The following is a 14466-nucleotide window of genomic DNA, read 5'->3' on the forward strand; positions in this document are numbered from 1 at the left end:
GCGCCTCGCCCGATCCGTACGTCTCGGGTCAGCATTTGACAATTTATTTTTTTCCCAATTTGGGTATAAATAAATAGGATAAAATGGTATATTATTTTTTTAAAACATTAAAATTACTGTATAAAATAATAATAATAATATCTGACTAGGCGACAATACTTTGTTTGTTTGACTAATTTTTATATATACAAATAGTACTCTACAACTTTCAATATTTAAACTAAGCTTTTAAATTAAAACTTAAATATGATTAGTTAAATTAAATAAGCATTAAGCAAATTCAATTAATTCGTATCAATTTTCTCAATTTTGATAATTATAGGTTAGAAGAAACAATTTGTTCAACTATTTTAAATGATTTTGTATGTTTAAATTTACGGTCGAACTAATAAAAAATCTATCATTTAATAATATAAATCATTTAAATATATTATATATAAATTTTTGTAAAATATACTTCAAAAATACCTTTCTTCAAATCGAAATAACATATAGAACTAATTATTTTCTATTTATTATTATAATTCGGTCGATTTCATTTATTTATTTATAAAAATTTGATTAATTTAATTTTTAAAAATTTAAAATTCGAACCGAACCAAACACTTATTTTTATTAATTAGTTTCTCCAAAATATGAATTTTTTATAAATAAAAAAAATAAAGCATTGGGTGATTGATTAGTAGTTGAAGTTGAGGTCAACTTGAGCACATAAACAAATGGAATCCTCAAAGAAAGGATCATGTCTAAATTTTGAACCAATGTTTAGCTTGAGACAACAGGGCTAGTAAATGGTTTGCGTGCCGTAACTACACTCTTTGACATCAAACAATATTGTTTGAATGGAGTTGAACTGACTTCTAGGCCTGCTCTGGGTTTAGTTTTAGGCTTTAAGGGCCCAAATATAAGTTTGGACTGCTCATGTTTTTGTTTTTAATTTAAATCATTCATACTTTTAAAAAGAGAAATTCTATAAATTATTTTTAAAAAATATGTTTATTGAATAGAAAAAAAATTTTACTTATAAATGTAAGATCTATCTCATTGCTTATTGATATGTGTGATATATAACCTTTTACCTGACTCATTCACCCACAGAAAGAGAAAGACATTTGATCGAACTTATTTCCACTTTGATTTATTATGAATTTGATTTCTCATAAAAGATTTACGTTAGTGAAAAATCAAGTAAACTCTAATATTATTTATCATGAATTTACATTTTCGATCAAAAATATATCTAAAAATATTTATTTATAAATTTAAAAATTGTTCTATCTTTTATCAATGTAAAATCAGTGACAAAGATATATTTGCTTGAACTCTATGAAGTCTATGAATTGGGTACTTTGAATGAGTCAATGAATCCATTCCTTCCCCGCTTATATAAGCAAATCTCATATGAGGAAATTATGAGGAATAGTATTTCTTGATAAGGATATTTTAAAAATAACTATCAAAATAAATTTAATTATTTTTAATCATATTTAACCATGACTTGACAAAAATGCCCTTCAAACAATTTCTAATAAATTAAACCATTTATCACAATTTCTCCCCATTTGTGTTTCTACTTTCTCTCTCACCATCCCAGTCTCTCAAATTTTTTAAATTTATCTCTTCCATATTCGTCTGCTATGCTTTCGATTTCTCTCTCCTGCATTTTCAAATTTCTCTTTCTTATACTTTCAAGACACAAAGCAATGGTTTTGATGTGCTTAGGTGGGTAGTTATTTGAAAATTTGATTTTTATATATTTTGGGTAAAACTAAAACGATAGAAATGATCACAGATGTTTGAAATAGCTTTTAATTGAATCAATTTGGGACTTAGACACCAATAAATGCAAAAAATTAAAATTTATAAACTTATGTTTGCAAAAAAAAAATTATTTTTCATTGAAATAGGTGCTTTACATAAGAAAATTTATATTTTGATTTATGAAAATATGTTATAAACACTTTAATCAGTGTAAAAAAAAAAAAGAAATGAAGAAAGTTGAAAGGATTTGAAGTTTTGGTTCGTAAGTAACAATAATATTTTAGATATTAAAGTGTAACAATAATATTTTTTCAACATGGTATGTAACAGCAATTATTTTTTTTAATATAACGTGTAACAACTTTTTTTAACCATGACATGTAATATGTTTTTGTATATGGCGTGTAACAACAGTATTTTTTTCAACATGGTGTGTAACAACCTAATTATAACGTATCACATGTTTCTGTATATATTATGTAACAAACTAACCGTGACGTTTGTACACATAACGTGTAAGAACCTAATTATAACGTGTAACAACCTAATCATGATGTATAATTTCATTAAGAATAATTTTATTCAACTTAATTAAAAATAATTAAAATTATAAAAAAATTATTTTTAAAAATATCTTATCTTTAAATATTATTTTTAAAAATACCTCATCTCATATTTGTTTAGGTCTTTAAAAGCAGCTTCCTTTGCTTGAATCATAGACAAATAGAGTGAAATTGCTTGGATGATAGGAGGTATGCGATGGCTGTCTACTTAAGAATAGGTAAAAATCATTGTTCATGGATTCCAAAATTTACTATTTACATTATGATTGAGCCATCATCAGCCCAACCCCAAAAACATTAGTACTTTTTCTCCTTTGACTTCCCCTCAATTCTCCAAAGAACACAAGTCAAGATCAAAGGGCATTTGCATTTCACTAAGAAACAAAGGGCTAAACTAGAAAAAAAAAAAAAAAAAGACAAATTGTAAAACAAAAAAAAATAGTAAAAGGAGTTATGTGGGTTAGGGTTTTTTTTTGGTAACCCCATTTTGGTTTCTTGTCCTGTCTCTTCCTTTTTCAAGCAAAAACAGAGCCACAGGACAATGCCATCAAAGAAAATGCAGCTTGTTCTTCCTCTCCCAACTTCCTTCTCCTTTGGCACCTCTGCTTCTTCACCACCCCAGATAATAATGATGATGATGATGATCTTTGCAAGAAAACTTCACTGCCCAAGGCATATAATCTCATCTTCACAGACTCACTCAACCCATTCAATTGCCCACTGGGTTTCTTATCACCAACATTTGTTGTAGCAACAGAAGCAGAGCTGGTTGTGGTGGTGGTGGAGCTGCTGTGTGAAGACTGTGATCTCTCTTTCTTCTTCTCCGGTCCTTTGTTCAAACCCAACATTGCTCTTCTTTTTTTCCTGTATCTGATCCCACATGCATTGCACAGTGACTGAAATTACCAAAAAACAAAACCAAAACACATCAGATCATAATCCAGAATCATTCAAATCAAAAGTAGAAAATTTTTTAGATTGGTGATGATTAACAACCAAAATACAAAGGATTACTGTAAGCCTATCAGCAATCAAATGAGACAAAGAATCAGTTTTACCAGAGAAGAGCTCATGAAAATGATTGTTAAAGAAAAAAAAAAAAAAGGAACAAACCCAAACTTCAACAAGAGAAGATTATGATGAAAATGGAAACTGACAAAACCTTGGGGCCAGCAGGGCCACCTCTCCAAAGAGGGGTCTTTGTGGTTTTGCAATCAGTACAAAACTTCTTGTTGTTCTCACTCATCATCACAACTTCGCTCAATGATTTCTGAATCATCAAAAAGGAATCAAATCAGTATATATATTAAAAAACAAGCTTTGAATTTAAAGGTGATTTCTTGACTCACCTTTTCTCTCAGATCCATTACACCCATGAAGCAACACTTCGAAGATCTATGATCAAAACAGAATGGTAAAGGAAAAAAAAAAGAAAAAGCTAGAGCGGCTTGATGGATGTTGAAAGACCAAGTTTTCAACTATCAAGAGAAAGCTTTATCATTTCCTTGAAAAGAATAAAACAGAGGAGATGAAATGAAACAGGGAGAAAAGAGAGAGAGCTTTATCTCTCAGAGAACAAAACCCAGAAACGTAAAAGGAATAGAAATCGCTAAAAATTTGCAAATGAAAATGAGGAAAAGCGACGCCAAAAAAGAAAAAAGAGAAAGAGAAGAGAACCGACAGGGAGTGAGAGGGGTGGACAGGGGATGCACACAAAAACCCTAGACAGAGGGGTATAAAAAGACGGTAATACCCCTGATGACAGCTGAGCGCCGCTCCTCTGTTCGTGAAAAAATGTGTAGGTTTTTTTTTTTTTTGGGGGGGGGGGGGGAGGGGGGTTGTCGGGAGAGGAACACCCGCCAAATTTTTGAGATGGGTGTTGTCCACGTGGCAACATGCACGAGGGGGTAAATTTTCAGGTGCTTAGCTGTCAATTTCCTTTGACTTTTTGTAAAAGGTTATTTTTTGGCTTTTAGGCTTCAAATATTTTTCTTTTCTTGGGAAAAATGCCTACTTCTTTTTTTTTTTTTTTGGTTTCAAACTTAATTTGTGAAATAATTTTTCTTATATAATGAAGTCATTTACTAAAATTAAATAAATTAAAATAAAAAATAATTTATTTTTGTAAACTTATTTACCCAAGTACGTAAAAAAGACATGATTTTGATTTGCATTTTTTTTTGTTAAAGTTACCATTTTTATCAAATATCCCATGAAACTATAATAGAATGTTAACATGGTAAGTTATTGAAAATGAAAGTTATTTAAACAAAGAAAAAAATAAATACTGTATAATCAAATATCTTATATTTTTTAATAACCGTTACGAATTCCATCATAAATTAGGATGTTCAAAATTGTTCATACGGGATGTCAATGAAAAAGAAAGTTGTAAATTAACTTTCCTCCATTTGTACAGAGAAAAAACAATTTCTTTATTGGTGCCTTTGCTGGTGAGGAAACAAGCCAATGTGTTGCAGAAAGGCCTGAGAAGGTGTGGTGCTAAAGGCCTGTGTCTACAATGGAAATAATGAAGGTTTGATAATGGGGGTGATTGCATTGCTGGCTTTTAACTTCCCCATGCTTTCACACAACATTTAAGTGATTTTCCATCAAAAGCTGAGCTTTCATATCCTCTCTCTCGCTCTCTCTCTCTCTCTATATATAAATAAAAGACAGTACGTGCTCTTAGAGGAGTAAAAAAAAGCTGTGTAATTTCTCGGTGCCATAAAATTATTTATCATTTGATTATAAAATATTTACCGATATTGAAACAATAAAAACTTGGAAGCCTTCAAACCAAAACAAAACAAATGAGCATTTTTAAAATAATCTTTAAAGATAAAATATTTTTAAAAATAATTTTTTTTATAATTTTAATTATTTTTAATCAAGTTGGATAAAATTACCCTTAATAAAATTACATGTTATGATATTATACACCATGTATAAAAATATATTATATGCTATGATTAGGTTGTTATACGCCATATGCAAAAATATGTGACACGTCATGGTTAGGTTGTTACAAACCATATATAGAAACATGTGACACGCTATGTACAAAAACATGTGATACGTCATGTATAAAAATATGTGGTACGCTATGATTAGTTTGTTACACGTCATGTTGAAAAAAATACTGTTGTTACACGTCATGTAAAAAAATATGTTACACGTCATGATTAAAAAAAGTTGTTACACGCTATATTGAAAAAAAATATTATTGTTACACATCATATTCAAAAACATTTTGTTACATTTTAATGTCTAAAATGTTATTGTTACTTACGAACTAAAACGTCAAATTCTTTCAACTCTCTTCATTTCTTTTTGTTTTTTTGACAATTTGGCACCGATTAAAGTGTTTTTAACATGTTTTCATAAATCAAAACATAAATTTTCTTATCTAAAGTACCTATTTCAACTAAAAATAAAAAAAATTCATTTGAAAACCTAATTTTATAAATTTTAATTTTTGAGTTTATTGGTGTCTAGGTCCCGAATTGATTTAATTAAAAGCTATTTCAAACATCTATGTTCATTTCTACCGTTTTAGTTTTATTCAAAATACCTAAAAATCAAATTTCTCAAATAGTCACCCACCAAGTACATCAAAACTATTGCTTGGTATCTTGAAAGCGCAAGAGAATTTTGAAAATGTGGGAGAGAGAAATCAAAAGCATAGCAGATGAATGTCGAGGAGAGAAATCGATAAAATTTTGAGAGACTGAGATGGTAAGGGAGAGAAATCAGAAACACAAATGAGAAGAAATTGTGATAAATGATTTAATTTATTTAAAATATTTTAAGAGTATTTTTATCAAATTATGACTAAATATGACTAAAAATAATTTAATTTATTTTAATAATTATTTTTAAAATATTTTTATCAATAAAGACTATTTTGGTAATTTTCTCCAAAACAAAACAGATAAAACAGTATGGTTTCACCAATTGAACTGGGCTTTTCTATTGGTCTTGTTGTTGTAAAGCTTTGGAAAGGGCTAAACAGAACAACCGAGACCCTCAATCCATAGAAAATTAGAACCTTGTTGAGCCCAGCCTGCTCCCTGTTGAGCTTTTCATCAATCCTGTAATACTAGTTAAAGAGTCCGTGCGTAGGGTCTTGGAGCAATAGTTTAAAGTTTACTCCTGCTTTGGACGCCCATTACATCTGATTCCTTCTCTTGTCAAGTTTCACAGTGAAGAAGTGATGAGGGTCTGGAAATGCACTTCCTCTTCTGCTTTGCAATTGCGTCTCCTTCTACTTGGGAACTCCTTTTCTCTTTCTCCTACCCTTTTCTTTTCTTCTTCCTCTTCCCCCGTTTCAACAAATCCAGGTATGCGTTTCACAAAATTGATGATGCCTTGGTTTCGTTCGATCACATGCTTCGTACCCATCCCCGCCCTTGTATTGTTGAATTTACTCAAGTACTAGGTGCGATTGTTAGAATGAAGCATTATGAAACTGCTGTTTCTCTGTCGAGACAAATGGATTTCCTTGGAATCAGACATGATGTTTATACTCTCAACATTTTGGTTAATTGTTTTTGCAGCTTGCATCGTACGGATTTTGGGTTTTCGCTTTTGGGAAAAATGTTGAAGCTGGGTATTCAACCTGATACTACCACATTTAACACCCTGGTCAACGGGTTATGTGTTGAAGGTAAAATAGCTGAAGCAGTGATCTTGTTTGATGGGATTGTCAGGAATGGTTGCCAACCTGATTTGATTACTTATGGTAACCGTAATGAATGGTCTTTGTAAAATAGGCTACACTACTGGGGCTATTAGATTGTTAAGGAACATGAAACAAAGTGGCATTGTACCTAACATTGTAACATACAACACAATCATCGACTGTCTTTGTAAGGACAAGCTTGTGCCTGAGGCTTTAAACCTTTTGTCTGAAATGAGAGGTAAAGGTATTCCGCCGGATGTTGTGACTTATAATTCTTTCATTCATGCTATGTGTAGTTTGGGCCAGTGGAATGAAGTTATGAGATTATTGACAGAAATGGTTGCTAATAATTGCAAGCCAAATATTGTCTCCTATAGTATATTGGTTGATGCATTTTGTACAGAAGGAAGGGTTTCAGAGGCTTGTGATATTGTTGAAGGAATGATTCGACGAGGTGTTGATTCTGATACTATTACATATAATGCATTGATGGATGGATATTGTTTGCAAGGCAAAATGGATGAGGCTAGAAAGATTCTTAATTTGATGATTACTAAGGGTTGTGTACCTAACGTTTATGGTTACAGCATCATGGTCAATGGATTTTGTAAATTGCAAAAGATTGATGAGGCCAAGGAACTCTTTGATGAAAATGTCTCGAAATGGAGTAGTCCCTAGCACTGTTACGTACACTGCTCTTATAAATGGCATGTGCCAAGTAGGGAGACTTGGGGCAGCACGGGAACTTCACAAAGAAATGAGTGCTCGCGGCCTCGTTCCAAACACGGTGACTTACTCTACTTTGTTACATGGCTTATGCAAGCACGGTCATGTTCATGAGGCAGCGGAACTTTTTCATGTTATGCAGAGCAATGGGATAGAAGCTAATATTGTCCACTATAGTATCTTAATTGATGGCTTATGTCAAGTTGGGCAACTTAATGTTGCCAGGAAATTATTTCATTCACTCCCAGGCAAAGGGTTACACCCTAATGTTTATACTTGCGATATCATGATCAAAGTACTTTGTAAAGAAGGGCTACCAAATGAAGCATATGATTTGTTTAGGAAAATGGAGGTGAATGGCTGCTTGCAAGATAGTTGTTCTTACAATACAATGATCAAAGGATTTTTCCAAAACAATGATGTGTCAAGGGCAGTGCAAATTTTACATGAGATGGTTGATAAAGGATTTTCTGCAGGTTCTTCAACAGCAACAATGGTAGTGGATTTATTGTGTAAAAATGGAGGAGATCAATCTATTCTTGAGCTGTTTCTTAGAAACTCTGAAGATGATCAAAATGTCAACATGAAATGACTTGTTATCCATCAATCTTTGTTAAGTAAAATTCTTTTCTAAAAGCTTTTCTATGCTGCAAAGAATTCTTGTAACCATAATTAAGTTCTCCTCAAATCAGTTTTCTTGGAATTGAAGAAGAAGGCAATGTTTGTCACCTCTATAGAAGACATGAGTATGTATTTTAAGAAGACAGAAAAAAAGCTGTGTAATTTCTCGTTATCAAAAAATCATGTCAAAATGGTTTGTTTGTATGTTCTTCACTTACTTCCCTCCCCTACCTATGATTAAGGCAATTGAAATGTTATTTCATATAATATTTAATATATTTCAACTGACATTATCTTCAAATTTTAGTACCCAAAAATACAATAATTAATATTTTGTGTGTCATGACACTTGACATATAAGACAGATACGTGCATTTGATCATATCATCTGTCAAATATAACCACATTAACCATTATTTAAATTACATTAATTTATCAATTATATATCATATGTTCATAATATTCTAACCAATCTTGAATCTGATGACAATTGCTTTCAATAAGAATTGCAGATTTACTTAAATACAATCAAAATTGAAAGATTTGTTTAACATAATGAAAAATGAGAAAGTTAATTAAATAAAGAAGTGACCATATTATATAAACTTTTTAACTATTTAAACCAAAACATTTGAATATTTAACTCATTAATTAATACATAATCTTCCTACTTAAATAACAAAATTCGAATCTTCCTTCCTTTAATTATAAAATAAAAAACAAAACAGATAAAAGTATGGTTTCACCACTTGAACTGGGCTTTTTCTATTTGTCTTGCAATTGTACAGCTTTGGCAACGGCCAAACATGGGCTCTCCGAGCACTGACCAAAACAACTAGTCCTATAACTTTTAACCGAGACCCAATCCAGGGAAATTAGAACCCTGTGGCACCCAATGGTTCCCCTCGTCTCGACGCCCTTTGTCATCTGGTTCCTGCTCTTAGCCATTCTGCTCGAGATTGACAGTAAAGAAAAGAAGACGAAGATGAGGGCCTGGAGATGCACTTCTTCTTCTTCTGCTTTGCAATTGCGTCTCCTTCTACTTGGTAACTCCTTCTCTCTTTCTCCTCCTATTTTCGTTTCTTCTTTGAAATACCCATTTTTCTCTACCTCTTCCACCCGTTTCAAGAAATCCAAGTATGTGTTTCACAAAATTGAAGATGCCTTGGATTTGTTCAATCACATGCTTCATACCTACCCCCGCCCTTCTATTGTTGAATTTACTCAAGTACTAGGTGCGATTGTTAGAATGAAGCATTATGAAACTGCTATTTCTCTGTTGAGACAAATGGACTTAGTTGGAATCAGACATGATGTTTATACTCTCAGCATTTTGGTTAATTGTTTTTGCCGCTTGCGTTGTTCGGATTTTGGGTTTTCGCTTTTGGGAAAAATGTTGAAGCTGGGTATTCAACCTGATACTACCACATTTAACACCCTGGTCAATGGGTTCTGTTTTGAAGGTAAAATAGCTGAAGCAGTGATATTGTTTGATGAGATTGTCAGAAATGGTTACCAACCTGATTTGATTACTTATAATACCATGATAAATGGTCTTTGTAAAGTAGGCTACACTAGTGGAGCTACTAAATTGTTAAGGAACATGGAACAAAGTGGCTGTGTACCTGACATCGTGACATACAACACAATCATCGACTGTCTTTGTAAGGATAAGCTTGTACCTGAGGCTTTAAACCTTTTGTCTGAAATGAGAGGTAAAGGTATTCCGCAAGATGTTGTGACTTATAATTCTTTCATTCATGCTATGTGTAGTTCGGGCCGGTGGAATGAAGTTATGAGATTATTGACAGAAATGGTTGCTAATAACTGCAAGCCAAATATTGTCTCCTATAGTATATTGGTTGATGCATTTTGTAAAGAGGGAAGGGTTTCCGAGGCTTGTGACACTATCAAAGTAATGATTCAACAAGATGTTGATCCTAATACTATTACATATACCGCATTGATGGGTGGATATTGTTTGCAAGGCAAAATGGAAGAGGCTAGAAGGGTTCTTAATTTGATGATTACCAAGGGTTGTGTACCTAATATTTATAGTTACAGCATCATGATCAATGGATATTGTAAATTTCAAAAGATAGATGAGGCCATGGAACTTTTTCACGAAATGTCTCGAAATGGATTAGTCCCTAACACTGTTACTTATAATACTCTTATAAATGGAATGTGCCATCTAGGGAGGCTTTCTGCAGCACGAGAACTTTTCAAAGAAATGAGTACTCGTGGCCTTGTTCCAGACATGATGACTTACTCTATTTTGTTACATGGCTTATGCACGCATGGTCATGTTGATGAGGCAATGGAACTTTTTCATGTTATGCAGAGCAATGGAATAGAAGCTGACATAGTCCATTATAGTATCATAATTGATGGCTTATGTCAAGTTGGGCAACTTAATGTTGCAAGAAAATTATTTTGTGCACTCCCAGTCAAAGGGTTACACCCTAATGTTTATACTTGTAATATCATGATCAAAGGACTTTGTAAAGAAGGGCTACTCAATGAAGCATATGATTTGTTTAGGAAAATGGAAGTGAATGGCTGCTTGCAAGATAGTTGTTCTTACAATACAATGATCAAAGGATTTTTCCAAAACAATGATGTGTCAAGGGCAGTGCAAATTTTACATGAGATGGTTGATAGAGGATTTTCTGCAGATTCTTCAACAGCAACAATGGTAGTGGATTTATTGTGTAAAAATGGAGGAGATCAATCTATTCTTGAGCTGCTTTTTAGAAACTCTGAAGATGATCAAAATGTCAACATGAAATGACCTGTTATCCATTAAACAAAAATTCTATTCAAAAAGTTTTTCTATGCTGCAAAGAATTCTTTGCAACCATAATTAAGTTTTCCTCATATCAGTTTTCTTGAAATTGAGGAATCAGTCAATGTTTGTCACCATTATTTGTTCTGGTTCTGTTGCTAGGTTGTACTGGTAAGCAGTTTTCATTTGCAGAAACTATAAATAGGGGCCTTTGTTTTGGGAATTTGCCAAAATCACCCAGCAATGCTATTGCAAAGACATCACCACTAACCATGACAACTACAAATTGAGACAGACACCAATTTTTGTTTCACGAGCATCCAAAATTAAACCTCTGATTCCTCAATTTATTGTAGCAGATCACCAAGCTCATCTTCCATCCGTATCCTCCCTTGCATGATATGACCCTGGGTGTGTTGGTAACCCAAGCCAGCCCAGCATCCTCGACACCACACCCGACCCTGGACAGGACCCAAACATGACAACAAGACGCCTGACCTGGAACCCAACTATTGTTCCACCATATCCATAAGGCCTTATGCAGGACCAGATATAATTCCTGAAATAGTAATTGCAAACAGCTTTTAAAACGCATAGCAGATACAACTAATAATCAGATATGCATAATCGGAGCAGCGTCTACCCTATGTAAATAAACATAAAGGGCTTCCACTAATGTAAAACACTAATAGATAAATGCATACAACAGCAGCACCACATACCTCTAGCTGAAATTTTATGTAATTCTGAAGGTATGGTATACGTCACCCTCCTCTTAAATTTTTTTTTAGTTTATTAATAAAATTTAACAAGATAGTAGTTGGTGATGTCAAAATTTCCAGCATTAAAAAGAAAGAAAGAAAGAACACCAATAGAACAAAAGAAATATAGAACCCTGCCTGTTGCACCCAATGGTCCCCTCGATTCGACGCCCTTGACATCTGGTTCCTTCTGTTAGCCATTCTTCTCAAGTGAAGAAAAGAAGACGATGATGAGGGCCTGGAAATGCACTTCTTCTTCTTCTGCTCTGCAATTGCGTCTCCTTCTACTTGGTAACTCCTTCTCTCTTTCTCCTCCTATTTTCGTTTCTTCTTTCCAATACCCATTTTTCTCTACCTCTTCCCCCCGTTTCAACAAATGCAAGTATGTGTTTCACAAAATTGATGATGCCTTGGATTTGTTCAATCATATGCTTCGTACCCATCCCCGCCCTTGTATTGTTGAATTTACTCAAGTACTTGGTGCGATTGTTAGAATGAAGCATTATGAAACCGCTGTTTCTCTGTCGAGACAAATGGATTTATTTGGAATCAGACATGATGTTTATACTTTCAACATTTTGCTTAATTGTTTTTCCCGCTTGCATCGTACGGATTTTGGGTTTTCGCTTTTAGGAAAAATGTTGAAACTGGGTATTCAACCCAATATTATCACATTTACCACCCTGGTCAATGGGTTGTGTTTTGAAGGTAAAATAGCTCAAGCAGTGATGTTGTTTGATGAGATTGTGAGGAATGGTTACCAACCTAATTTGATTACTCATAATACCATAATAAATGGTCTTTGTAAAGTAGGCTACACTACTGGGGCTATTAGATTGTTAAGGAACATGGAACGAAGTGGCTGTCTACCTGACATTGTGACATACAACACAATAATTGACAGTCTTTGTAAGGACAAGCTTGTAGCTGAGGCTTTAAACCTTTTGTCTGAAATGACAGGTAAAGGCATTTTGTCGGATGTTGTGACTTATAGTTGTTTAATTCATGCTATGTGTAATTTAGGCCAATGGAAGGAAGTTATGAGATTATTGACAGAAATGGTTGCTAACAATTGCAAACTAGATGTTGTCTCTTATGGTATATTGGTTGATGCATTTTGTAAAGAAGGGAGGGTTTCACAGGCTCGTGATATTGTCGAGGTAATGATTCAACAGGGTGTTGATCTTGATACTATTACATATACTACATTGATGGATGGATATTCTCTGCAAGGCAAAATGGATGAGGCTAGAAAGGTTCTTAATTTGATGATTACTAAGGGTTGTGTACCTAACGTTTGTAGTTACAACATCATGGTCAATGGATTTTGTAAATTGCAAAAGATTGATGAGGCCAAGGAACTCTTTGATGAAATGTCTGGAAATGGAGTAGTCCCTAGCACTGTTACTTACACTGCTCTTATAAACGGCATGTGCCAAGTAGGGAGACTTGGGGCAGCACGGGAACTTTACAAAGAAATGAGTGCTCGCGGCCTCGTTCCAAACACGGTGACTTACTCTACTTTGTTACATGGCTTATGCAAGCACGGTCATGTTCATGAGGCAGTGGAACTTTTTCATGTTATGCAGAGCAATGGGATAGAAGCTAATATTGTCCACTATAGTATCTTAATTGATGGCTTATGTCAGGTTGGGCAACTCAATGTTGCAAGGAAATTATTTTGTGCACTGCCCGTCAAAGGGTTACACCCTAATGTTTACACTTTCAATATCATGATCAAAGGACTTTGTAAAGAAGGGTTACCAAATGAAGCATATGATTTGTTCAGGAAAATGGAACTGAATGGTTGCTCGCTAGATAGTTGTTCTTACAACACAATGATCAAAGGATTTTTCCAAAACAACGAGGTGTCCAGAGCAGTGCAAATTTTACATGAGATGGTTGGTAAAGGATTTTCTGCAGATTCTTCGACAGCAACAATGGTAGTGGATCTATTGTGTAGAAATGGAGGAGATCAATCTATTCTTGAGCTGCTTCCTAGAAACTCTGAAGATAGATCAAAACGTCAACATGATATGACTTGTTATCCATCAAACAAAAATTCTACTCTAAAAGTTTTTCTATGCTGCAAAGAATTCTTGTAGCCATAATTAAGTTCTCCTGAAATCACTTTTCTTGAAATTGAGGAAGAAGGCAATGTTTGTCACCTCTATTTGTTTTGGTACTGCTGCTAGGTTGTGGTGGGTGGTAAGCAATTTTCATCTGCAGAAAATATAAAGAGGGGCCTTATTCCTAATACCATTTGTTTCATGCTCTTTACCCTACTTGACATATCGGGAACAATGGTAGATTCATAAGAGCTTGTTTCCAATATCAATTGGTTCATATGAGGTCATTGTGAATTTACCAATTTCTCAGCTTTTTATCAGTCTTAATTGGGCTACAGTCTAAACATTGGCTCTCGGAGCAGTAACCAAACAAATAGATTTTCACCAACCCTAAACTATTATTAGAAAGTAGAACCCTTCTTTGGAAGCCCTTGACATGGGCTTCGTTCTGTTTCTTGCTGATCACTCTGTTCACGCAGAAGCCATGCCAAAA

At 33.7% G+C, this 14466-nt stretch overlaps 3 protein-coding genes and 1 pseudogene across 4 annotated transcripts; 3 read left to right on the forward strand and 1 right to left on the reverse strand.

Moving 5' to 3' along the window:
• Positions 1 to 2529: 2529 nt before the first annotated feature.
• LOC18600542 (GATA transcription factor 15-like) lies at positions 2530 to 4096 on the reverse strand. The gene is made up of 3 exons (XM_018120843.2): positions 3674 to 4096; positions 3487 to 3594; positions 2530 to 3220 (listed from the first exon to the last, which is right to left on the reverse strand). The coding sequence occupies exons 1-3, from the start codon at positions 3698 to 3700 to the stop codon at positions 2840 to 2842; spliced, it is 516 nt and encodes a 171-aa protein (XP_017976332.2). The 5' UTR covers positions 3701 to 4096; the 3' UTR covers positions 2530 to 2839.
• Positions 4097 to 6488: 2392 nt separating this feature from the next.
• Positions 6489 to 8475, forward strand: LOC18600544 (uncharacterized; annotated as a pseudogene). The gene is made up of 2 exons (XR_016026233.1): positions 6489 to 6667; positions 6884 to 8475. The product of XR_016026233.1 is annotated as an uncharacterized LOC18600544 (transcript).
• A 695-nt stretch (positions 8476 to 9170) lies between these two features.
• On the forward strand, positions 9171 to 11376 carry LOC148763035 (uncharacterized). Its single transcript, XM_088806057.1, has 2 exons — positions 9171 to 9401; positions 9819 to 11376. The coding sequence occupies exons 1-2, from the start codon at positions 9251 to 9253 to the stop codon at positions 11147 to 11149; spliced, it is 1482 nt and encodes a 493-aa protein (XP_088662183.1). The 5' UTR covers positions 9171 to 9250; the 3' UTR covers positions 11150 to 11376.
• A 444-nt stretch (positions 11377 to 11820) lies between these two features.
• LOC18600547 (uncharacterized) lies at positions 11821 to 14161 on the forward strand. Its single transcript, XM_007031041.3, has one exon. It carries the CDS (start codon positions 12132 to 12134, stop codon positions 14007 to 14009), a length of 1878 nt encoding a protein of 625 aa, XP_007031103.3. The 5' UTR covers positions 11821 to 12131; the 3' UTR covers positions 14010 to 14161.
• The last annotated feature ends 305 nt before the right edge of the window (positions 14162 to 14466 follow it).

Source organism: Theobroma cacao, chromosome 5 (genome assembly GCF_053813885.1).
Source record: "Theobroma cacao isolate CCN51 chromosome 5, ASM5381388v1, whole genome shotgun sequence".
NCBI classification, from domain to species: Eukaryota; Viridiplantae; Streptophyta; class Magnoliopsida; order Malvales; family Malvaceae; genus Theobroma; species Theobroma cacao.